This window comes from Poecilia reticulata, chromosome 16, assembly GCF_904066995.2.
Source record: "Poecilia reticulata chromosome 16, P_reticulata-male-v2, whole genome shotgun sequence".
Classification (NCBI taxonomy): domain Eukaryota; kingdom Metazoa; phylum Chordata; class Actinopteri; order Cyprinodontiformes; family Poeciliidae; genus Poecilia; species Poecilia reticulata.
Window position 1 is genome coordinate 31,612,865 of NC_088845.1, and position 24,798 is coordinate 31,637,662.

The 24,798-nt window shown below is 42.0% G+C and overlaps 1 protein-coding gene across 7 annotated transcripts in view; it reads left to right on the top strand.

Annotated features, from left to right (window-relative positions):
* Positions 1–24,798, top strand: part of hace1 (HECT domain and ankyrin repeat containing E3 ubiquitin protein ligase 1) — a 55,452-nt gene that overhangs the window by 10,418 nt on the left and 20,236 nt on the right. For 5 of the 7 annotated variants that reach the window (XR_014083976.1, XR_014083981.1, XR_014083980.1 and 2 more), the window contains exons 4-19: positions 1,310–1,414; positions 1,686–1,761; positions 1,883–2,014; positions 5,787–5,869; positions 7,346–7,442; positions 7,535–7,636; positions 8,206–8,312; positions 9,018–9,168; positions 10,568–10,851; positions 13,327–13,395; positions 13,554–13,641; positions 16,493–16,604; positions 18,605–18,702; positions 19,349–19,436; positions 19,510–19,659; positions 20,907–21,103. Coding sequence is in view for 1 of the 7 variants with exons in the window: in XM_081597485.1 (XP_081453611.1) it covers positions 1,310–1,414; positions 1,686–1,761; positions 1,883–2,014; positions 5,787–5,869; positions 7,346–7,442; positions 7,535–7,636; positions 8,206–8,312; positions 9,018–9,168; positions 10,568–10,851; positions 13,327–13,395; positions 13,554–13,641; positions 16,493–16,604; positions 18,605–18,702; positions 19,349–19,436; positions 19,510–19,659; positions 20,907–21,103 (1,939 nt within the window). In the remaining 6 variants the exon portion in view is untranslated. Of the gene's footprint in view, positions 1–1,309; positions 1,461–1,685; positions 1,762–1,882; positions 2,015–5,786; positions 5,870–7,345; positions 7,443–7,534; positions 7,637–8,205; positions 8,313–9,017; positions 9,169–10,567; positions 10,852–13,326; positions 13,396–13,553; positions 13,642–16,492; positions 16,605–18,604; positions 18,703–19,348; positions 19,437–19,509; positions 19,660–20,906; positions 21,104–24,798 lie in introns of those variants that run through there. The other 2 variants (XR_014083978.1, XR_014083979.1) reach the window with 2 other exon arrangements.

Consider the following 24,798-nt stretch of genomic DNA (forward strand, 5'->3'; position numbering starts at 1 on the left):
TCTCCCACACCTGTTAATCTAAAAATACATAAGTGCATACATAAGCATTCCTTTCACACCTGTTAATAACTAAAAATAAACATTTCCATCTTTGGTCAACTTTTTCCCGCCGCCTCTTTGAACTAGCCAATAGAAACAGAGACCTGTCTCCGACTGGTCTCTGGCAGTAAACAGAATATGTGACTGTTTACTGCCAGTCACATATTCTTACGAAGTATATGTACAAATGAAAAACATTTAAAGTTTAGTTCTTATAGATTCAGGGTTTTTTGTTGTTGTTGTTGTTGTTGATTGGATAAAGGAAATCACAAACGCTACTTAAAATGTGTTGTACTTTAATTCCCTAAGAGTTCCCACACTGAGCACCAGGGCCATTGACCCTCCCCTTTGTGAATGTGTTGTACTTTAAATCATTCACAAACAGATGTCCTGACTGTGTTTACATTGTACCTACCAGAGAGAAATGTTTTATTGCTGATACCTGTCTCTGTTTCTATTGGCTAGTTCAAAGAGGCGGCGGGAAAAAGTTGACCAAAGATGGAAATGTTTACTTTTAATTATTAACAGGTGTGAAAGGAATGCTTATGTATGCACTTATGTATTTTTAGATTAACATGTGTGGAGGATGGGGGGCAATTAATGATAATGGTCATAAACGACTCGATCGATTAAATTTTGTCATAATGGTGTCCATATGTCTCTGACACATACCAACATGTAAGCTTTGTTTCTACTGCAGTTAATTTGACATATTTTTTAAGTTCTTCATTCCCATAAGTCTGATAAAACAGATATTTTCAAACTTCGCAGACATAAAAAATAATTCCATCCACTCACTCACTCACTCACTCACTCACTCACTCACTCACTCACTCACTCACTCACTCACTCACCCAATGACTTTACCAATGATCATCATAAATGACTTCAAGAACAAAAATGACAGGTAAAAAGTAGCAGGTGTGTTTTCAGAACGGCGACAATGACAAAGAGAAGCTATTTATGTTAAGACACTTTTGGATCCATCTTCTGGAATAAAAAGTCTGAGCTCTGAGATCTCTATAAGTCTCAGAAACATTTTGAGTGCTGTTGCTACTTGCTAAGGTGGACCTAAAGCCACATGTGAGCTGCTCCTATGCAGTTGAAGCTGAAATTTAAAGACATCATCTCTGTAGGTGGCTCCCAGCTGCACTCTGATGTGATTTTATCCTTGGTTTCTGGTACGGTCATATCACATGAGAATTTTGACTCTTCTTTTTTAAACAGTTGTCTTGTCAGTTTAGTAACAAACTTTTGTCTTCTTGTGCAGCTGTGGGTCAGTGGAATGTCTGGTTCTGCTGCTGAAGAGAGGAGCCAATCCAAACTATCAGGACATCTCTGGCTGCACCCCTCTGCACCTAGCTGCCAGGAATGGGTAAAACATGACTAACCACTGCCATCCTTTCTTCCTTCTATTAAATGTAATTACATTTAATTTAATCAATTAAATTCTGAATTTAATTACATTCAGAATTTAAATTGTTGAAGCAAAGATTAGTGTGTTTTTTTCTGACAGCTCTGTTTTATAGACTTGTGTTAGACATGTTGCTCAGGAGAACTGACCATGTTTAGACTCTCAGGCTCGAATCATTATATGTGCATTAAGACTGAAGTGTAACCAACCATCTCCTCTACTATTTCCTCAGACAGAAGAAGTGCATGGGCAAATTATTGGAATATAATGCTGATGTTAATATCTGCAACAATGAGGGCCTGACTGCTGTGAGTTGTTTACAGTTAATGATGTTTGACTTTGTTAGCATAAAATTGCCTTTTCCAAACAAATTGCCGCTGTATTTTCTGCTAGTTAGAATGAAAGTGTTGATGTGATCCTCTGCTGCAGATCCATTGGTTGGCAGTTAATGGCAGAACAGAGCTTCTGCATGATCTGGTCCAGCATGTGTCTAATGTGGATGTGGAGGATGCCATGGGACAAACTGCGTTACATGTAGCGTGTCAGAATGGACACAAAACAGTAAGCCAATTAAGAAATGTCTTATAAATTGGTGAAATAGGGATAATAATAGAGATACCCAGATAATCTCTATTCTCTGGGTATCTGGTAAAGAAAGGAGCTAGTGACTACAATCAGATGATAGGCATGTTAGAAACACAGGTCAGGCTGAAAACAGTCTGCAGTTCAGAAGTTAGGATGAGGCATTTCTGCAAAAAAACTGGGAGTGGTCACCTCTGCTTCTAACATAAATCATAATTTCTAACAACAGGTAGATGGTTAGAAAAATATTTAGGGGGGTGTGCTGTGGTGGCGCAGGGGCCAAGCACAGGCCACATATGGAGGCCCTAGTCCCTGACACAGCTGTCACAGGTTCGATTCCCGGCCTTGGTGACCCTTGCTGCATGTCTTCTCCCTTCCCTCATTACCCACTTTCCTGCCAATTAACTATCAAATAAAGGCCACTAGAGCCAAAAAATATTTATAAAAAGAAAAATATTTAGAACCTTTTTAATATTTCTGATTTTTCTTGGATTAAAAAGGATTGTCAGGTCAAAACTTTACAAATACCAGAGATCGTAAAGCAGCCACGAATTTTATGATGCAATATTTATCACTGTTTAGTGATCAGTTTTTATGTAGTTTGGGGAATGACCATCTAACTCTTATCAGATTGATTGGCGGCAGCAGTTATCTTTGTAAGGTCTTTCCTTGTGAGCTCCTTCCACCTGGATTCTTCAGAGCACTACAATGTCTCAACCAGGTGGATGGCTTGTTACCATTTCCTCTTCACAGCTGAACAACTGGAGCAGGGCTGCATGGGAAAGATGCAGGATGGCAGATTTCACCCCTGCTCTAAACATCCATCCATTTTCTTCCGTTTATCCGGGGTCGGGTCGCGGGGGGCAACAGCTTCAGAAGGGAGGCCCAGACTTCCCTCTCCCCAGCCACTTCTTCCAGCTCCTCCGGGGGAATCCCAAGGTGTTCCCAGGCCAGCCGAGAGACGTAATCCCTCCAGCGTGTCCTGGGTCTTCCCCGAGGCCTCCTCCCAGTGGGACATGCCCGGAACACCTCACCAGGGAGGCGTCCAGGAGGAATTCTTACCAGATGCCCGAGCCACCTCAACTGGCTCCTCTCAATGTGGAGGAGCAGCGGCTCTACTGTGAGTCCCTCCCGGATGGCTGAGCTTCTCACCCTATCTCTAAGGGAGAGCCCAGCCACCCTGCGGAGGAAGCCCATTTCGGCGGCTTGTACCCGTGATCTCGTTCTTTCAGTCATGACCCAAAGCTCATGACTATAGATGAGGGTGGGAACGTAGATCGACCGGTAAATTGAGAGCTTCGCTTTTTGGCTCAGCTCTCTCTTCTCCATGACGGACCGGTACAATGCCCGCCTCACGGCAGACGCTGCCCCAATCCGCCTGTCGACCTCCTGCTCCCTTCTTCTCTCATTCGTGAACAAGATCCCCAGATACTTAAACTCCTCCACTTGAGGCAGGACGACCCCCCTGACCCGGAGAAGGCACTCTACCCTTTTCCGGCTCAAGACCATGGCCTCGGATTTGGAGGCACTGAGCCTCATCCTGGCCGCTTCACACTCGGCTGCGAACTGCTCCAGTGAGAGCTGCAGATCACGTTCCGATGAAGCCAACAGGACCACATCATCCGCAAAAAGCAGAGATGAGATCCTAAGGCCACCAAAATGGATCCCCTCAACACCTCGGCTGCGCCTAGACATTCTGTCCATAAAAGTAATGAACAGAATCGGTGACAAAGGGCAGCCTTGGTGGAGTCCCACTCTCACTGGAAACGAGCCTGACTTACTTTCGAGATCCTTCGAGGTGGTCAAAAAACGAGCTTTTTGACCACCTCGGCGACCTCGTCCCCAGAGATTGGAGAGCCCAACCCAGAGTCCCCATGCTCAGCTTCCTCAACAGAAGGCATGTTGGTGGGATTGAGGAGGTCTTCGAAGTATTCCGCCCACCGGCCCACAACGTCCCGAGTTGAGGTCAGCAGCACACCATCCCCACTATAAACAGTGTTGGTGCTGCACTGCTTCCCCCTCCTGAGACGCCGGATGGTGGACCAGAATCGCCTCGAAGCCGTACGGAAGTCTGTCTCCATGGCCTCTCCAAACTCCTCCCACGCCAGAGTTTTTGCCTCAGCGACAACCCGAGCCGCATGCCGTTTCGCCCGCCGGTACCCATCAGCTGCTTCTGGAATCCCACAGGCCAAAAAGGCCCGGTAGGACTCCTTCTCCAGCTTGACAGCATCCCTCACCGAAGGTGTCCACCAACGGGTTCGAGTGTTGCCGCCGCGACAGGCACCAACAACCTTGCGGCCGCAGCTCCGATAGGCCGCCTCGGCAATGGAGGTACGGAACATGGTCCACTCAGACTCAATGTCCCGCACCTCCCCCGGAACGTGTTCGAAGTTCTGCCGGAGATGAGAGTTGAAGCTCCGTCTCACAGGGGACTCCGCCAGACGTTCCCAGCAGACCCTCACTACATGTTTGGGCCTGCCAGGTCTGACCGGCTTCCTCCCCCACCACCGGAGCCAACTTGTCACCAGGTAGTGGTCAGTGGACAGCTCCGCACCTCTCTTCACCCGAGTGTTCAAAACATACGGCCGCAAATCCGATGAGACGATGACAAAGTCAATCATCGAACTGTGGCCTAGGGCGTCCTGGTGCCAAGTGCACATATGGACGCCCTTATGCCTGAACATGGTGTTCGTGATGGACAATCCGTGATGAGCACAGAAGTCCAACAACAGAACACCACTCGAGTTCAGATCGGGGGGGCCGTTCCTCCCAACCACGCCTCTCCAGGTCTCACTGTCAGTGCCCACGTGAGCGTTGAAGTCCCCCAGTAGAACAAGGGAGTCCCCAGGAGGGGCACTCTCCAGTACCCCCTCTAAGGACTCCAAGAAGGGTGGGTAATCTGAACTGCCGTTCGGCCCGTAAGCACAAACAACAGTCAGAACCCATCCCTCCACCCGTAGGCGGAGGGAGGCTACCCTCTCGTTCACCGGGGTGAACTCCAACGTACAGGCGCCCAAATGGGGGGCAACAAGTATGCCCACTCCAGCCCGGCACCTCTCACCGTGGGCAACTCCAGAGTGGAAGTACGTCCAGCCCCTCTCAAGGAGACTGGTTCCAGAACCAGAGCCATGTGTCGAGGTGAGGCCGACTATTTCTAGCCTGAACCTCTCAGCCTCGCACACTAGCTCCGGTTCCTTCCCCACCAGAGAGGTGACGTTCCACGTCTCAAGAGCCAGCTTCTGCAGCCGAGGATCAGACCGCCAGGGTCCCCTCCCTCGGCTGCCGCCCATAGCACAATGCACCCGACCCCTTTGGCCCCTCGAACAGGTGGTGAGCCCATCGGAAGGGGGACCCACATCTCCTCTTCGGGCTGAGCCCGGCCACCAGGTGCTTGCCATCGTGCCCCACCTCCAGGCCTGGCTCCAGAGTGGGGCCCCGATGACCCACGTCCGGGCGAGGGAAAACGAAGTCCAAAGTTTGTGTTCATCATAAGGGGTTTTCGGACTGCGCTTTGTCTGGTTCCTCACCTAGGACCTGTCTGCCTTGGGTGACCCTACCAGGGGCATAAAGCCCCAGACAGCATAGCTCCTAGGATCATTGGGACACTCAAACCCCTCCACCACAGTAAGGTGGCAGCCCAAGGAGAACCCATCTGGTTTTTTAAGTTCTAAAAACTGATGAGTAATCAGTTTCAGAACCCTCCTATCAATATCCTGATGATGTGACATGAAAAGTAGCTGTATGTTCACAGACGGTGTTGTGTCTTCTGGACAGTGGAGCTGACATCAACCGACCAAATGTCTCTGGAGCCACACCTTTGTACTTTGCTTGCAGGTAACGAAAAACCACATGATCCACTGACCTGGTTTAGTTGAAATCCAATTCAAAATTCAAAAATACTTTTTTGATTCCAAAGGAAAATCAAAGAAAATTAAATGTTGTTGTAAATCAGATTAATTCAGATTCTTCAAAGATTTAAAGAGTTATTGAAGATTGTCATGGCTTTTGGCAGGAAGATCTCCTGTAGGTCTGTATTACAGTGAATCTGAAGAAGCCTCTGACTGAAGATGCTCTGCTTTCCCAAGACAGTCTCATGAAGAGGATTGTCAGGGTTTTCCATAACTTTCTTGACCTCATAAAGAATCCTTCTTTGCCTCATCATCTCCAGAGGTTCCACAGTCGTCCCCAGAACAGAACCAGCGTTCTTTATCAGGTTGTTGAGCTTTTTATGTCCCTGGTTCTGATGCTGCTGGCCCAACAGATGACGGATGAAGAGATGATGCTCTCAACAACAGACTGATGGAAGATCTGCAGCATCTTGCTGCAAACCTTGAATGATCTTAGCTTCCTCAAGAAGTCCAGATCTCTGTACTCAGCCTCTTGTCCATCTCTGATTCAACCAATAACTGCAGAGTCAGCTGAGTATTTCTGCAGATGACAGAAGTCAGAGTTGTGTTGGAAGTCTGAAGTGTAGAGTGAAAAGGAATGGTGAGAGTACAGGGCCCTGTGGTGCTGCTGTGTTGCTGACCACCTGGTTAGACACACAGTCCTTCAGTCTCACAAACTGTGGTCTGTTTGTGAGGTAGTCATAGATCCAGGTGACTGTTAAGGACTCCATCTGTGTCTTCTGGAGTTTCTCACAGAGCAGATCAGGCTGAACTGTGTTAAATACACTGGAGAAATCAAAGAACATGATCCTCACAGTGGTGCCTGCTTTGACCAGATGACAGTGGGTTTGTTGTGTATGATGGCATCATCAACTACATCTCCACGGCAATAAGCTCAAGGGGTCTTGATATCTGCTTGTCAGGTGGGCAACAGGATTCTCTTTATTACCTTCATGATGTGGCTGGTCATGGCAACAGGTCTATAGTTCTTCATGACTGAGTTGTGAGTTTTCTTTGGTACCAGAACCAAGCAGGATGTCTTCCACAACAACAGAACCTTGACTTGGGTCAGGCTGAGGTTGAAGAGATCCTGCAGAATCATACAGAGCTGCTCTGCAGCTTCAGGCCTTTAGGATACCATCTGGACCTGCAACCTTGTTCAGGTTCAGTCTCTCAGCTGCCTCTTCATCAGACTTCTAGATGCAGAAATGTGGGAGGGGGAGGCAAAGGGAGTGTGGTTTGGTGTGTGAATCAGCCACAGCTGGTGCAGGAGGCGCTTTGCTGCAAGCCTCTCCCCATTTTCCTTCACACTTTACTGCTTCTACTCCAAAACATCTTTGTCAATGCAAAATGTTGAACTTGGATTGATCCAGGTTTTCTTGTTACTACAGTGAGGTAAAGCTTGTGTTGTGTTGTTCCTCAGCCATGGACAGAGGGACACTGCACAAATCCTGCTCTCTCGTGGTGCCAAATACCTTGCTGACAAAAATGGAATCACTCCATTGGATCTCTGTGTGCAGGTGGCTAGTTCATCTCCATTTACTGTAGCAGAACATGTTTTACCTTTTCATTTCATTTGCTGCTGTTTTTGAACCAGCTGTGTTATTTTCAGGGTGGATATGGGGAGACCTGTGAGATCCTCATCCAGCACCATGCTAGATTGTTCCAGATGCTAATCCAGATGACACAGAATGAGGACGTAAAAGAGAATATGGTAATAACATTATAGGTATATAACTGGAACTTCATTCTCTATAAAATGCTTCCAAAGTGCTGGACTTAAAGATTTGTTTATTGTGTTTGTTCATCAGAATCACCTTCAGTTCCACTTTGCTCTTAATGAATTATTTTTATAGTTGTTTAAAGTACTTTCATCACAAAAGTAAAAAAAAGTCAATTTGTTCCAATTTCTGATGATAAAATCTAAAAATCTAATTTATTTTGACATACAAAATAGTTTTTTTGTAATCAAAGAGCTTCTAACTAAAAAGAACAAGAAGAATTACGTCTCTTTCTATATCTGCTAAATGTTGAAGTAATAGCTTAACATTTGATGTATCTTTGTAGAAAGTTTTTTTTTAAGTCTATCAATTCTCCTTTTGACCATTGTTTGCCTTAGCACACACGCCTTGCTGTCATGGTCAAATGAAAGACTGGACAAAAGATGAGTGAAAAGCCAGTTGAGGTTTAAGGAAGACCAAGACACAGAAACTTTCCTTTATGTTAGAAAGCAGTTGCGAACAGAGTATGAGCTATAAGTAATATTTTTGCATTGTTTTGTAGCTCAGGCAGGTTTTGGAGCATGTGTCTCAGCAGAGTGACAGTCACTATCAGAAGGTTTTGACCAGTCTTGCAGAAGTGGCGACCACTAATGGACACAAACTTCTCAGGTGAAGTTACAGATTTGCAGCATTTGATTAAACCTTTTGGTTTGTTTCTGATATATTGCATGCACTGTGGCTTGTAAAGTATTCACACCCCTGGAACCTTTTCATATTTTTCATGTTACAATCTCATACTTTGATATATGTTATTGGAATTTTAAGTGAGAGAAAATTACGCTTGGTTTTATGAATAAGTCTGAAAAGTATGGCATGCATGCCCTACTTTTAAGTCTAACAAGATGGCGCTGCATATAAACATCTAGGCCAGCAGAAAAGAACATTAATCAATGAAGCAGCTTGAATGCCCATGGTAACTCTGGAGGAGCTGCAGAGATACACAGCTAAAGTTTTTAATCTCTTTTAGTTTTGATATTGACAAATGCTTTTCAAATGCTAACTGTTTGCAGCAAAAGGTGGTTCTACAACATATTAACTATGGAGAGCTGAACATATATATGCATGCCAAACTTCTCAAGATTTTAATTATGAAAGATATTGAAGTGGTTTCTTTGTGTTGGTTTGTGGCATAACTTAAGATGTAAAAGGTTTTAAACTTCTGTCTCTGTGAAGATCATAACAAAGATGTAAATAAAGTCATGATAAAAGTGCATGTGCCCTCACCATGTACCTTGCTCTAAGGCTGAATATTTTCATGTATTTTTATGGTTGTACAAGTTGATTTGACACCACTGTGTTTTGTCCTTCTGTCAGTCTGTCCAGTAGTTATGACGCTCAGATGAAAAGTCTTCTGAGAATTGTTCGTATTTTCTGCCACGTGTTCCGCCTCGGCCCTTCTTCTCCCAACAATGGCAACGATATGGGCTACAATGGGAACAAAACGCCTCGGAGCCAGGTCTTTAAGGTTAGTACGAGGTGCAGATCTCATATAGAATGGTCAGTTGGACACACTGACAATTCATTTCCATTTGCACTTTACACAGACAGGTCTTTCTAAATGGGAATGAGAATGTATGCCGGTTCAATTCCCACTCCGTCCCTCTCCTGGTGGTGGGGATCAGAGGGTCTGGTGTCTTGATGTGGCAACCTTGTTTCAGTCAGGCTGCCCCAGGGCAGCTGGGGCTACAGTGTAGCTCACTACCATCAGTGTCTGAATGTGTGTGAATGGGGGAATAAGGTGGTTGAGGAACAACAGACAGGTGTTCATCTGGACAACAGACTGGACTTGAGGCACAACAGTGAAGCATCTGTAAGAAGAGACGGAGCAGACTGGACTTCTTGAAGAAGCTAAGATCCTTCAAGGTTTGCAGCCAGATGCTGCAGAGCTTCTGTCAGTCTGTTGGGGCAGCAGCATCAGAACCAGGGACATAAAACAGCTCAACAACCTGATAAAGAAGGCTGGTTCTGTTCTGGTTCTGTTCTGGTTCTGTTCTGGGCACGACTGTGGAACCTCTGGAGATGATGAGGCAAAGAAGGATTCTTTATAAAATCAAGAAAACTCTGGACTTTCTTGATTTTTGCACCACCCATCTCTTCATTAGATTATCTTGGGAAAGCAGAGCATCTTCAGTCAGAGGCTTCTTCAGATTCACTGTAATACAGACCTCTACAGGAGATCTTTCCTGCCGACAGCCATCACTGTCTACAATAACTCGTTTAAGACTTTGAATTAATGTGAGTTATGACAACATTTAATTTCCCTTTGGGATCAATAAGTATTTTTTAATTTAATTTGAATGATTGGGACTGCAACTATGTTGTTTTATTAATCTATTGATTATTCTGACAATTATTCTGATTAAAAAATTAGAACATTCTGCAACTATTTTGTTTAACCACTGAAGCTTTTTTAATACAACATTAGAAATGCATAAAACATTCCAATAAACTAACAAATCAATTCCTCTTTTAAATACAATTAACAGTTTTGTTTTGGGAATTTTTTTTGTGCTTAAAATGCAGTAACAGCATTCCTTTAGAGAACTCTTAACGTTTGTAGTAAAGGATGCACAGGCAGCTAAAAGAATCTTCCAAACATCAATGTGTGAAAATCAATCAATACAGTTTAAGGCTGGTCTGGTGATTATTTTTTTCGGGTCGGCTGCATCAAGACCTGTGGCAGGTCCCCACTCTAAACTCTGCGCCATGCAGTGATCTAGTTTTCTGTATATTATGTCTAACTCATAGACAGTGTGTTCTCTATAACGTGAAGCAAATGTTCCAAGAAGCCTCTGTCTTTTATTGCCTGAGTGGATGAAGTAGCTTTTGATCTTCCATTCTTCTCTCTGTCTGTGTCTCTGCAGCCATTGGAGCTGCTATGGCATTCTCTTGATGAGTGGCTGATGCTCATCTCTACAGAGCTGGAAAGATCCACGAAGAACCCATCTTCATCCTCTTCCAGCAGTGAGATAGCGTCCCTCCTGCTCAAGCAGCGGAAGTCAGACCCCTCCAGCAACACACCCACGCTCTCCTTGCTTGAGGGAGAAGCGTATGTTGACGGGGAGGATGTGATCTCCATGACAGCCAACCGGCTCAGTGCGGTTATTCAGGCCTTCTACATGAGCTGCTCCTGTCAAATGCCACAGGGGTCAGTGCTCAGCATCCTGGCTTCACCTGACAGAGCAGAATCAGCCACTTCTTCCTGTCTCTGCACCACCCTCATCTCAGAAAATCCCATTGTTTGAATCTGAAAACTGCAAAGTGATATTGTTTGGTATAAATAGGAACTTATTCCATTTATAAATGGCAATAAATTCAGTTATATGATGAAGAGCCATGAAAGGGAATATTGATCAGTATTGTGGAGAATTATCCGTTCTCCAGGCTAAGTTCTTGATGTATGAGGTTGAAGAAAAGTCAGTGAGTTGAATTCATGAATTCCATCTATTAATCCCAAGGTACAGCACCTGAGTGAAGTTGGTCCCCCCACCTTCTACAAATCAGACAAATTGGGTGTCAAATGTTTTGTGCTCCGTTTGTGCAGCAAAAATTTTCGTTTGTGCTGCTATCATTTTAAAGGTATAAAGAAATGTTTCTAGAGGTCATCAAAGATCAACCAGCCCCTCCACCTTCTTCAAATCAGACGAAATGGGTGTCAATTAACTCAACTCCGTTTGTGCTGGTTTATGCAGCAAATTTTTTTTTGTGCTGCTATCATTCTAAAGATATTAAGAAAAATGTTCTCTAGGGGTCGCCAGAGGTCAACCACTCCTCTGGCCCTGCTCACATTTGCAAAAAATAAATAAATAAATTTGGTGTCAAGCAAATTAATTTTGATCCCAAATTGTGTGTCAAAACAATTTGGTGCTGGTTTGTGCAGGAAACATTTCCATTTGTGCCACTGTAATTTTGAAGATATTAATAAAAATGTTTCTAGAGGTCATCAAAGGTCATTGAACATCAGTTCATGCTGGATCTGTGAATTTAATTTGAAATTGTTAAGTACCAACCTATGAACACCAATAATTAAATTTTAACATGGATGAAATTCGCTTGGATCTAGGTCTAATTTAGAATGTACTGGTACAACACCTCCCAAAACACACTCAGAGACCTGTATTTTAGTTTCTGGTCACCAGAGGGCGCTATTAGACAACCTGTACTGTTAAAATACAAAAAATAGGACTAGAGCAAAACGTGCTAACCATCTAGTCTGCTGTTTCCATTTCAATTTCTTGATCAACAGTCATCCTCAACACTTATTTTCACGACTTCAAATCAGTGCACAAACTAGCATAAACCAGCACAAATTGTTTATAAAAGAAGGCGGGCTGGTTGACCTTTTAACCCTTAAACTTTAATATCTTCAAAGCCAAAGCAGCACAAATGAAAATTTTTGTTGTAAAACAAGCACCAACTCAGCTTGTGCAATTAAATAAATACATTTAAATGTGGGCTGCACAGCTGTAGAGCTGTTGCCTTGCAGCAAGAAGGTTCTGGGTTCGATTCCCGGTCTTTCTGCATGGAGTTTGCATGTTCTCCCTGTGCATGGTGGGTTTTCTCCGGGTACTCCAGTTTCCTCCCACAGTCCAAAAACATGACTGTCAGGTTAATTGGCCTCTCCAAATTGCCCCTAGGTGTGAGTGTGTGTGTGTGCATGGTTGTGTGTCTCTGTGTTGCCCTGCGACAGACTGGCGACCTGTCCAGGGTGTACCCCACCTCTCGCCCGAAACGTTGGCTGGAGATGGGCACCAGCATCCCTCCCGACCCCACTGAGGGAAAAAGGGTGCAAGAAAATGGATAGATGGATGGATGGCATTTAAATGTGACCAGGGCTAGGGGAGTGGTTGACCTCTGATGACCCCTAGAGAACATTTTTCTTAATATCTTTAGAACGATAGCACAAACTAAAATTTTTGCTGCACAAACCAGCACAATTGTTTGACACCAATTTTGTCTGATCTCATTAAAGTGTTGGGCTGGTTGACCTTTTGACCTTTAACCTTTCATTAGTATCTTCAAAGCCAAACCACCACAAACGGAAATTTTTGCTGCACAAACCAGCATAAAAAGTAGCATAAATGTTCGACACCAATTTTGTCTGATTTCAAGAAGGTGGGGGTTGGGGGGCAACTTCACTCAGCTGGTCCATAGTTCATGCTGTCCTTGAGAGCTAGCAGAACAAAATGGCATCAAACAACAGTATGTAGTTCTGTTTGTTAGCCTCTATCTAAGCTACGCTCTAAAGAGGGTGTTCCCTAGTGTGTCAAAACCTATTACCTTAGTTTTGAGGGTGTTTCTTAACATGTCATTTCCTTTAGCTTTACAACTAGCTACAAGAGATAGAAGAAAAACACATAATTAGTTATTCTCAATAGTATGAAATAAATTAATGACCATAATTATCCTGGCTTTGATACAGACATTGTTGTACTAAAGTACTTGGCAAATGTTTATATTATTATTATTATTATTAATATTAATAATAAATTTCATTTCATGTGATGTGCATTTAATCCAGTCTCCTCCTCCTCCTCCTCCTCCTCCTCCTCCTCCTCCTCCTCCTCCTCCTCCTCCTCCTCCTCCTCCTCCTCCTCCTCCTCCTCCTCCTCTTTGCTTTCAGAATGACCTCCCCCCGCTTTATAGAGTTTGTCTGCAAGCATGACGAGGTGCTGAAATGTTTTGTAACCAGGTGAGTCGATATGCCGCTGGCTATACATCAGGCTCCTCTCACATTAGAGATGAAATATCGATCACACTGCTTATTTTACTCCTAATTTGTTTCCACTGCTGTCTCTTTGTTCTCTCTGTGTCCCCTGTGGATGTTTCCTCTCTGACTTCTCTTTCCAGGAATCCAAAGATCATCTTTAACCATTTCCATTTTCTGCTTGAGTGTCCAGAGTTGATGTCACGTTTTATGCACATTATTAAGAACCAGGTATGAAAAAAAATATTTGTGCTCTCAAATTTGTTGACTTACTTGTACATACTTTTATATTCCTGGCTGATTAAATATTCCTTCTGTTTTGGAATAGTAACAATAGGCATGGCACTGTATGAGATTCTTAAAGCTATCACAATCTGAACATAAATATGAAAACAAATTAAGTTTATTATCTCATCACAAATTGTATGTAAAATCAAATAGCAACAATTGCTTCCGCTGCTACTATGAGAATATTACATTAGTTTTTATGGTTACAGTGATGATCATCTGCAGATCTATTTGTTGCCTGATTGTTTTTGTCATTTTAGAAGATTTATTGTTTTTAGACAGAAGTACACAGTGGTGGAAAAGCTGTGTGTCTGTAGCCTATTAAAATAAATGTTCTTAATTTGCAGCTTATTCCTTTGTTTCAAAATAATCTTCATATAGTTAACTAATCAAACAAATTTTTATATAGTTACCCTGGAAAATATAACAAGCTGATATAATTTGAATAATTAGTCAGACCACATACTTGAGTGGCTAGGCTGAATCCTGGTGCTGTAAACAGACATGCTACTCTTAGCTTCCTAACTGTACTTTCAAAAAAATCATTAACTTATAAAGAATGACAAGTTTTCTTCCTTTATTCTCTGTACAATGAGTTTCTAATATCCATCTTGGAATCTCTTATTAGACTGACTGGAGGAAAGTCAGAAATGGGTGTAGGAGGAAAATAGGAGTAGAGCGGAGAAAAACCCTGTCACTCTTTTTCTGGTACATCTTTATAAAGAAAATTCAGAAGAATTGTGTGAATAGCTTGAAGGAAAGCTGTTTTCAAACTTAACATCCTGGCATATGTTGACATAAGGTGACCCATGTCTTGATGGGTAAAGTCTGACAATAGTTGCCTGAATATTGGTGTAAGAGCCATATGATTGAAATAAGCAATTACTGGTGTGACAGAGAAACGTTTATTGTTGGCACCATTGTATGGTTTGGCCTGGTCAGTCCTTGTAAAGTCTGAAGTATGACAATAAAAGTGGAATAAATTGATGATTGCAACAACAAAGAAGCGGCCTGGAGTGTATCGAAGCACGGGTCGGACAGTTTGAAATTCCCCGAGTTAACCCAGTGCAGCCCTCTACAACACCATTAGTTTGCTGCACTTTTAATTAGAATATTGTAAATTTGGCTCCGTCTTTCGCCCACCACATGTCCATGGTTCCTTGGACAATTACACTGCCTATAAATCCTTCAATTTCTGTGTAATGATGTTTGTGTGTGAATTAGGGATGTAATTTCAGAGAAACGAGCTGCTAGCAGCGCTGTTACTTCACGGTCATTCTGCTGCAGAAGTTACTGCATGTGTTCCTGCTGCTGCTCCTGATTATTTTCATAATTAAACTTCTCCATACAGCTCTCTGATAGCAGATGTCATGTCAGCAGAGCCCACAGCTAAAATTAGATTCTAAACTCTAAAGGTTGTTTTGCAGTTTACAGTGACATAATCAATGAATGCGGTTTGCTGTCAATCAAATGGTTTTGGTGCCATACCTTGATCGATCCTGCTAGTACTACCACTGAAGTAAGTACTAAAATCTGAGAACAGCTGGGCTGAGCCGCGCCAAATTTACTCATGGAAAACGAATCTGACCGAGGCGACCCGGTTAGAGGGGGGCTAGTGGAAAAGCGCCTTAACAGTCACATGTTGGTCTGGTTCAACATGATTTCTCCGTACTGTGGAATAGGCTTCAGCATCATGTTGAGTTCCCTCTCTGGTTCTCTGCTTTTAAATCTTGGTTGAAAACTCATCTGTTCAAAGAAACATTTTCACTTTGATCAACAAGTCCTTTTTGTTTACCATTTTAAATATTTTTCTCTTTTGAGATTTTTTTTGCTTTTATTTTTTTCTGAAATGACCTTCGGATCCCTGAAGGGCACCTTTTAAATAAAGTGTGTTATTAGTTTCAATAGTAGTTGCTATGATAATTGGGACAAGTGGTGGCAGCCTTCTGGTTATTTATACTAATTTAAATACGCATTTCTGGGTGGAGACAGGCGTCCACAAGATTGAATTGTACAAAGGAAAGAAGAGCAGCTACATGCCTGCTCGTGATTTTATACATCTGATTGTTTTTTGTGCACCACACTTTTCAAAATTTGTCCCTACGCCAACTTTTAGTGTGAAAGCTGTTCACTCCTTTAGGCCCCTGGTATCTCTGCTCCTTTTGTCTGAGGCATCAGGCATCAGATTGACTTAGCTTATTCTTTATGTGACAGTTCTGTCTTTGTTTCCTTAGAGACTTTATAGAAAGTGATTTTGAAAGTCCCCTGTCTGCACTTCAGCATAATTTAACAGCGTTATCTCTATGACAATAACACTTGTCTTAAGTTTAATTTAAATGGCATCATAAATTTTAAGTGCTGCTTTGAGTTGTGTGCTGTTTGCTTATTTTTCAGTATATTTGAACTGCAGCATTTGCACCTCGTTACCCATGGATTATAGCTCACTTGGGAGTAGGCTCTTGTTTTAATTACAGACTTTAACCTGGTGAATTTGATTTCATCTTCTGATTCGTTTTTTAGTGCTCTGCAGCCCTGAGGGAAAAACCTTTGTGTTTTTTTCATGCTCATCCTTCAGTCTACCGCCTTCGCTTAGGGAACAAAGACATATATTATGCAAATAGACTCAGTCCTCGTCTCTGTATTACTGATGAGTGTTTCAGCTCCAAAGCCTTTCCAAGCCACCAGTTGTGACTGAAATATCCACAGCCTGAAAGTTGACAGCACAGCGAAGTGGTAATTAGTCTGGGAAATGCTGTGCAGTTTTGTTGAGTGAAGTCTTTGTTGTCCCCTCTAGCCTTTTAAGGATCGCTGTGAGTGGTTCTACGAGCATCTGCTGGCTGGCCAGCCAGACTCAGACATGGTCCATCGTCCTGTTAATGAGAGCGATATCCTTCTCATCCACAGAGGTACCCACAATCTTCACAACACACTTCTGTCATCCATGTCCAAGACCTGCTTCCACAAATCAGTTGTTCTCTTATGTTTTTAATATTGCTGTTGCAAAATGGAAAGTTGAAGTTATTCTGGGCCTCAGCAAATCTAAACTTTAAGTAAGTGATGCAAGCCAGAACTGTAGAGAGCCTGAATGAGCAGGTCATAACCATGCCACCACTGCTGTCATCATCCAACTTTGTAGCAATTGTACAGACGCGACATAAAAAGCAGATGAGAATATCTGATCTTCTTTGATCCCAGGGTCCCATTTGCTCTGAAATCCGACAACCTCTGATGATTAACTCTGTCCAATTATTTGGAATTACCTTAGAAACAGTGATGGCATAGTTACTTTGTAAAAGTAACTTTAATCAGATTACTGATTACTCCTTAAAGTAACTTAGTTAGATTACTGACTACTTCATTTTGAAAGTAACTAAGTTACATTAAAAGTAACTTTTTAGTTACTTTCAGCAGCTGCTAACAACAACCCTCCGCCACCTGTGAAAATTACTTTGAGCTTTGCCAATACAAGTTATTCTATATTAGTAACATCAACAATGTGTCTCCACCTATAGTAGATTGTTTAATGGTTACAACAGTACAAAAAAAAAACTTGAGTAATTTATGCATGTTTTTGTGTGTTCCAGTATTGTCTGGAAAACTATAAATAGGATTTTAGAGCCCCACCCATCCCCTGCGCCCTGCGTTTGGTGTCAGAGCGCATCACACAGAGCTCCTCCTGCGGCTCCACAACTCAGATGTCCCGCTGCACAGATTTGTGGCACTTAACTTAATATTAATAATTATAATAGCGTTTAGTTGCACAACTTTACAGACTCATTCATTTGTGGCTTTTTTCACGTTTATTGTGCTGCCCTCATTAGTCTCAGTGTTTGCCGTTTTCTGGAGCGCAACGCGAAGCTCGACCTCATTCACAGCAAATATATTAACTTCACATTAACAACGCTTGAACCATTCGGTTTGTAGTGCGGTGCGGCTTATATGTGGATTTTTCTTCAACCACCAGGGGGCTCTTTAGCAGGAAGTGAATCATTGGAAGTCAAAATTGGAAATAAAAGAAGAAATTGCCATTTAAAATGGAATTAGTTTTTAATAGGGAATTGAAATTTGCGAATGTTGTTGATCAGTTAAATAGCATTGAGGGGGAAAAGAAGATTTTTCATTTTTTAAATAATATGGGATCGTTATGAGAATTTGAGCCAGTCATTCATCCTGGATGCATAATGAAATGGATGCATTTCTTTATGCATCCAGTAGATGGCAGTAGTGCAACAATAATGGAAATAATGGATGCAAGCTGCCGTTGAAATCTAAAAAAAGAAGAAGAAGGCGCCCATTTTCATTTAGCACATGCTAGTAGCAGACAGTAAGGAGATTTTTCTATTCAAACTCATATGCTCTCATAATCAGTTCAGTTAAATCTAAACTTGGCAACTTTTTCTTTTTTAACCATAATAAATGATATTCAATTGACCCGTTATGAATCAAATTTTGGATGTCCGCCCTCCTCTGCTGCTGCTCCACTGTTGTGGAAAATCTAGAGCGGCAGAGATATCTGCGGCTTATACGTGTATGTTTACTGGGGTTTTTTTTATTTGGGGGGGTTCATAGGTTGGTACAGTACTCGTTACTGAAAAAAGTGGTCCGACGTCATAACGTCTAATTACGTTACTGACATCACTGCTTAGAAGCACCAAACGTTTCTGTTGCTTACAATTTCTTTCAAAGAATATAAACCTAAATATACAGAAATCATTATAATGGTAATGATTATTATGGTAGATGTTTTTGGCCACTAGGACTGGGAACACAGAATAAGGTAAAATGCTTTGAGTTTAAACCCCAGTAAAATCACAGTATGATCAGGAGCAGTATGCGCTTCTTGGTGTTCCAGTGTTTATGTGGTGAAACTTGTCAACGCTGTGCTGCTGTTGTGCTTCACACTCAGACTCCATATTCAGGAGCAGCTGTGAGATGGTTTCCAAGTCCACTAATGAGAAGCTCAAACAGGGTATAGCTGTCCGCTTTCATGGTGAGGAAGGCATGGTGAGTTTCTACATTCACATCGCATTCATAGACATAAAACAGTAGCTGTGTAATTAATTAGATGATTAATTAATACATTTTATTTGTCAGCCACTTTCAAGACGCCCAATTACAAGAAAACAATAACACAATACAAGAGTAGACTACAAATAATAACCAGATGAAGAAGGATAAACAAAATGAAGCAACAAACTACAAATGAAGGCCGACTGAAACAGATGTGTTTTGATTTGGGATTTGAAAGGAAAAATAGAGTCAATAAGTAGAGAGCTCCAGAGTCGGGGGCAGAGTGAGAAAAGGCTCCTCAAATGTTGAAATACATCACATTATAAAGTTTTTTTTAGAGCCTTCCTTACATTCAGTTTCACTAAAACAGGAGAGTGTTAACAAGCATCTCTGTCCTTTAGACAGACCGGTTTGGGTAATAGTTGGAAGAAAATCTGGAAGGTAGATAGTCGGCTCTGACACTTTGTCCGTTTGTCAGTACCTTTTGGAGGAATGAAAAGAGTCCATTCTCTGCTGCACTCTGATCAGTGTGGTGTGCTGTGTGTGTGTGTGTGTGTGTGTGTGTGTGTGTGTGTGTGTGTGCGTGTGTGTGTGTGTGTGTGTGTGTGTATGGATGGGTGTGTGTGTGTGTGTGTTTCAGGGCCAGGGTGTGGTTCGGGAGTGGTTTGATATCCTGTCTAATGAAATCATCAATCCTGACTACGCTCTGTTCACCCAGTCAGCTGATGGTATACAGCAAATTACCTACAGTGATAACATTAAATGGCAAGAGCTGAACTGCAGCGCTTTCCTTCTGCATAGGTACAACCTTCCAGCCCAACAGCAACTCCTCGGTGAATCCAGACCATCTGAACTACTTCCAGTTTGCGGGTCAGATTTTGGGTCTGGCTCTCTACCACCGGCAGCTGGTCAACATCTACTTCACTCGATCCTTCTACAAACACATACTGGGTAGAAAACACAAAGATATCTAGATGTTGATCAAAGGTTCATGATATTTGTATTTGTAAATAGCATATGGTTACTTGTAACCATATGTGTTTAAATCATCACCCAGTTGCTTCAGTTTTTAAAAAATCTATTCCTGTTCAGTCAGTTGGAAGTAAAGAAGGGGATTGAAATTTGTTTTCTTGGGAAACTTGATCAACTCAACTTTTTTCCTCATTTATCAACTTTTTCTGTATAGTTAGCAAAACCAAAACAGGTTGATAAATCAACTGCCAACTTCCCTCGGACAGGCTAACCTTCCATACTGTGCAGAACAAACATACAGGAAAGGCAAGATGGAAGAGGGCAAAAAAGAAAAAAAAATCCAAATTAACTATATTGGGGGAAAAGTCATATTCCTATTGCAGAATACTTTTCATCTAGTTTTTTTTTTTTGACACACTTAAATGTTTCAGATCGTCTAACAAATTTAAATATACAAAGATAATTTGATTAAATAGAAAATGCTGTCTTTTAAATGAGGATTTGATTTATTAAGAGTTTAAAATCTATAAAGCTTTATCAAGTCCAACATGCTTTACGCCACATCCAGTCATTCATCCATTCATACACACATGCTGAATGTGGTAAGTCAGACACGGTAGTGACGGTGTGATGGCTGGGGCTGCTTTTTTGTAATTAGTGGAAACATGAATCCTGCTCTATACCACAAAATGAGAATGTCAGTCCATCAGTTTGACTTAAAGCTCAAGGGGTTGCTTTGTTTTTCATCTTCAGCTCGGTTGTGATCATTTTTTTTCCAATAGATCATCATTTGAAGACTGGGTTTAATATTTACTCAGGTTATGTTTGTCTGGTGTTAAACTGCTTTTACTGATCTGAAACATTTCAGTGTCGCAGTCAAGCAAAATCTGTAGGTGTGTTCCAGAGCTGTGTGTCAGGGATGTTTTGGATGTTCAGTTCATCTAAACGACTTGATTGTAGGTTAACTATTAACTTATCAGTCAGTGCTAAAGTCTTTGGAGCATCAGGATAATCAGCATCCAGTAGCATCATTTTTTTGATGCTGGTGAGACTGATTGAGATTTCCTTCCTACTGACATATTAACATTTGATATAAATAACTGCACACTTCCCTTGCACTTCCCTTGTTTAACTTTTTTTACTAAGACAACAAATGTCAAATACTGTTTTCAAAGCAAAATATTTCTCTTGTTAATCCTGATTATGTATTTTCTTTTGGTTTCCAGGTATTCCAGTGAGTTATCAGGATGTGTCGTCTATCGATCCAGAGTATGCTAAAAACCTGCAGTGGATCTTGGATAATGACATCAGTGACCTGGGTCTGGAGCTGACCTTTTCTGTGGAGACAGATGTGTTTGGAGCCATGGAGGAAGTGCCACTAAAACCTGGAGGGAGCAGCATCCTGGTCACTCAAGACAACAAGGTTAGTCATCACCAAACACATCCTTAGCTCTGGTATCATGCAGTACGTGTGTTTCCATTACTGTATGTGATGCTCACTGTAAAGGTGTGAAGAGGTAAGTGATTCTTTTGCAAAAAAGATTTTAAGATTTAAGGGCTCGGGCAGCGTTTACGGAGGTGAGGAAGCTTCTTCGCAACCGACGTGATGTTCGCTACGGCCTGCTTTTTCCTGCGCGGCTCCGCATCTCTCATGGGGAGGAAGACAAGGAATTCCTGGATGCCAATAAAGCAATGGATTACGTTAAAAAGAAAATCCTCTCAGCATCGCCAAGCGAGGACCAGTGTTAACCGCAGGTCCAATCCCCATTGAGCCATTATGCTTGTCAGGTTGTATGGAACCTTCCAACATTACGTCCCACGCTATATCTTGATTTAATTTTAGACTTTACTCCGAGGGACAACATTCTTCTTTTTTGTTCTATGTATGAGAGTTTGTAGGGGGACTGTCCAGATTTTGGTTAGTGATATATTCATTTTATTAATGCAGCAAGGAGCATAAACAGCAATAATGCTTTAAAGTAAGGAAACCTTTTTTACTTTGGTTACCGTGATTTAGCCATGGCGGGAGCCCAGGCAGGGAGTTAAGTTCCCCAGTATAAGCACAAATGTGTGGATTTTTCGGTTTTGTGGGTTCTCTGTGTTTTTCCAAGAGAGAGGGGTGGGACTATACCGGATCTATCTGTTTTGAGAATGTCTTATGTCAGGTTATTTTTTGTGATGGTTTGTGGATACTGTGCTACAGTCCAATTGACCTTACATGAGCAGTCCTAATACTAATAGGTTCATCAACAGTCACCCAGTTAACTGTGTGAGTTGGAATGTGAAATCCCTTAATGGTCCAGTGAAATTTAGGAAAGTTATGACACATTTAAAACAGCTTAATGCTAATATTACTTTTTTGCAGGAGACCCATTTGCATAAAGTAGACAGTGTAAATCTAAACAGGCGATGGGCTGGTCAGGTGTTTCAGTCTAACTTCCAATCTAAATCAAGAGGGGTAGCCATCTTGGTTGGTAAACAGGTGCAATTCACGGCATCCAGTGTTAAAACGGACGCTGCCGGACGCTATGTAATAGTGGTGGGAAAACTGTACGCACTTCCAGTTATTTTAGTCTCGGTATATGCTCCTAATTGGGATGATCAAACATTTTTTAATACGCTTTTTTCAAATTTACCTAATATTTCAACACATAATCTCATAATTGGGGGAGATGTGAACTGTGTGCTATCCTCTCTTGATCGTAGTACAGTGGGAAGGACCTCTCTCTCTAAATCTGCCCAGTCAATTAATTCATTTCTTAACACTTACGGAGTGGTTGATGTGTGGCGTTTTCGAAATCCGACCCTAAGACGGTATTCGTTCTTCTCCCATGTTCATAAGAGTTATTCGCGGATTGACTATTTTCTCCTCGATAAACGGATTCTACCTTTAGTGAGAGAATGTGATTATGGAGCGATAGTCATTTCTGACCATAGTCCGCTTATAATGAAACTGAATGTTCCTGTTACGCAATCGATCTATCGTCCTTGGCGACTTAATCCCATACTTTTATCTGATGAGGACTTTGTCGATATGCTTGCTTCCGAAATTAAGTTTTTTATTGATGTTAATCGGACTCCTGGGATGCCACTCAGCACTGTTTGGGAGTCATTAAAGGCTTACCTGAGAGGTCAAATCATTTCTTACTGTGCAAACAAAAAGAAGACAGGCATCGAACGGCTAAAATTGCTAACAGATCAGATTCTACAATTGGACAGGGAATGTTGCCATACTTTTACACATGATTCACTTAAGAAACGTATATTACTCCAAACAGAGTTTAACATCTCATCTACCCAACAGGCCGAATATTTAATATCCAAATCTAGGTATGGCTACTATGAGCATGGTGAGAGGGCTGGGCGCCTTCTTGCACAGCAGCTACGGCAGCGCTCAGCTAAACAGGATATCTCAGCAATAAATGATGAGCATGGTGTAAGATGTTGTGAGAATGCAGGAATTAGTCTATGTTTCAGCAAATTTTACCAATCTCTGTATACTTCTGAAGCCTCACTTAACCCAACTGAACTGGATGACTTTTTTAAAGATATTAAAATCCCTTCACTAAGTTCTGACCTATCTAATGAGCTGGAAAGAGATTTTTCTTCAGCTGAGATAAACTCTGCAATTAATAACATGCAAAATGGAAAATCTCCAGGACCAGATGGTTTCCCGGCAGAATTCTTTAAGAAATTTTCGGATTTACTGTCTCCCCTGTTGTTATCAGTTTTTGAGGAATCCCTTGCCGCACAATTATTGCCGCTGTCTATGCGTCAGGCTGTAATTTCGTTGCTTTTGAAGAAGGATAAAGATCCCTTGAGCTGCAGTTCATATCGCCCAATATCGCTTTTAAACACTGATGTAAAAATTCTTACAAAGATGTTGGCAAAACGAGTCGAACAGATTATCCCCACAATTGTTTCACCTGACCAGACTGGTTTTATTAAAAATCGGCAATCCTTCTTTAATATCAGGCGGCTGTTTAATGTGTTGTATACTTCTGCTCCACCCGATCATAATTGTAATGAAATTTTAATCTCTCTGGACGCTGAGAAAGCGTTTGACCGGGTGGAGTGGAACTATCTCTTTAAGACCTTGGAGATGTTTAATTTCGGTCCTAAATTTGTTTCATGGGTGAAGCTGATTTATACCTTGCCAATGGCTGCAGTACGCACCAACAGTAATCTATCCAGCTATTTTGAACTAAAGCGTGGTACGAGGCAGGGGTGCCCACTCTCGCCACTTTTATTTGCAATTGCCATTGAACCACTTGCAGGGGCTTTGAGGAACAGCCCCAAAATAAAAGGTATCAATCGGTTTGGCACTGAACATAAAGTTTCCTTATATGCTGATGATACACTTCTTTATATTTCGGATCCCTTATCTAGTGTTCCTGAGTTACTTATTTTACTTCAAAAGTTTGGAAACATATCTGGCTATAAGGTTAACCTTCAAAAAAGTGAATTGATGCCTGTGACTCCAATGGAAGAGCAGCATATGGGTCCAGTTCCTTTCAAAATTAGCCCTGCCAAATTTAAATACCTCGGTATTTGGATTACTCGGAATCACAAAGATCTCTATACAGCAAATTATCTGCCTCTCCTGGTGAACCTTAGGAAGGACATCGCTACATGGGCATCCCTGCCTCTATCTCTGGGGGGTAGAATTAATGTGATCAAAATGGTAATGCTGCCCAAATTACTTTATCTATTTCAGAGCGTGCCGGTGTTCCTCACCAGGACTTTCTTTACAAAGTTAAATAGTGAGTTGTCGTCATTTATTTGGAATAAAAAGCACCCACGGATGGGCAGTAAGATGCTACAGCTACCCCATGGTCTTGGTGGCTTGTCACTTCCCAACTTCCTATATTACTACTGGGCGGCTAACATTAGAGCCTTATTGTACTGGCAGAGGGAGGACAATCCTGCTCCTACTTGGGTGACTTTAGAGAGGAATTCAGTTACGGCTAGCTCTCTCTCTGCTATACTCTGCTCCCAGTTACCGTTTAATCAACCAATCTCAACTTATACTTCCAATCCGGTGGTGACTCACACAATAAAAATCTGGAATCAGTGTCGGAGGTTGTTTAAAAGTACGGAATTATTACTATCTGCTCC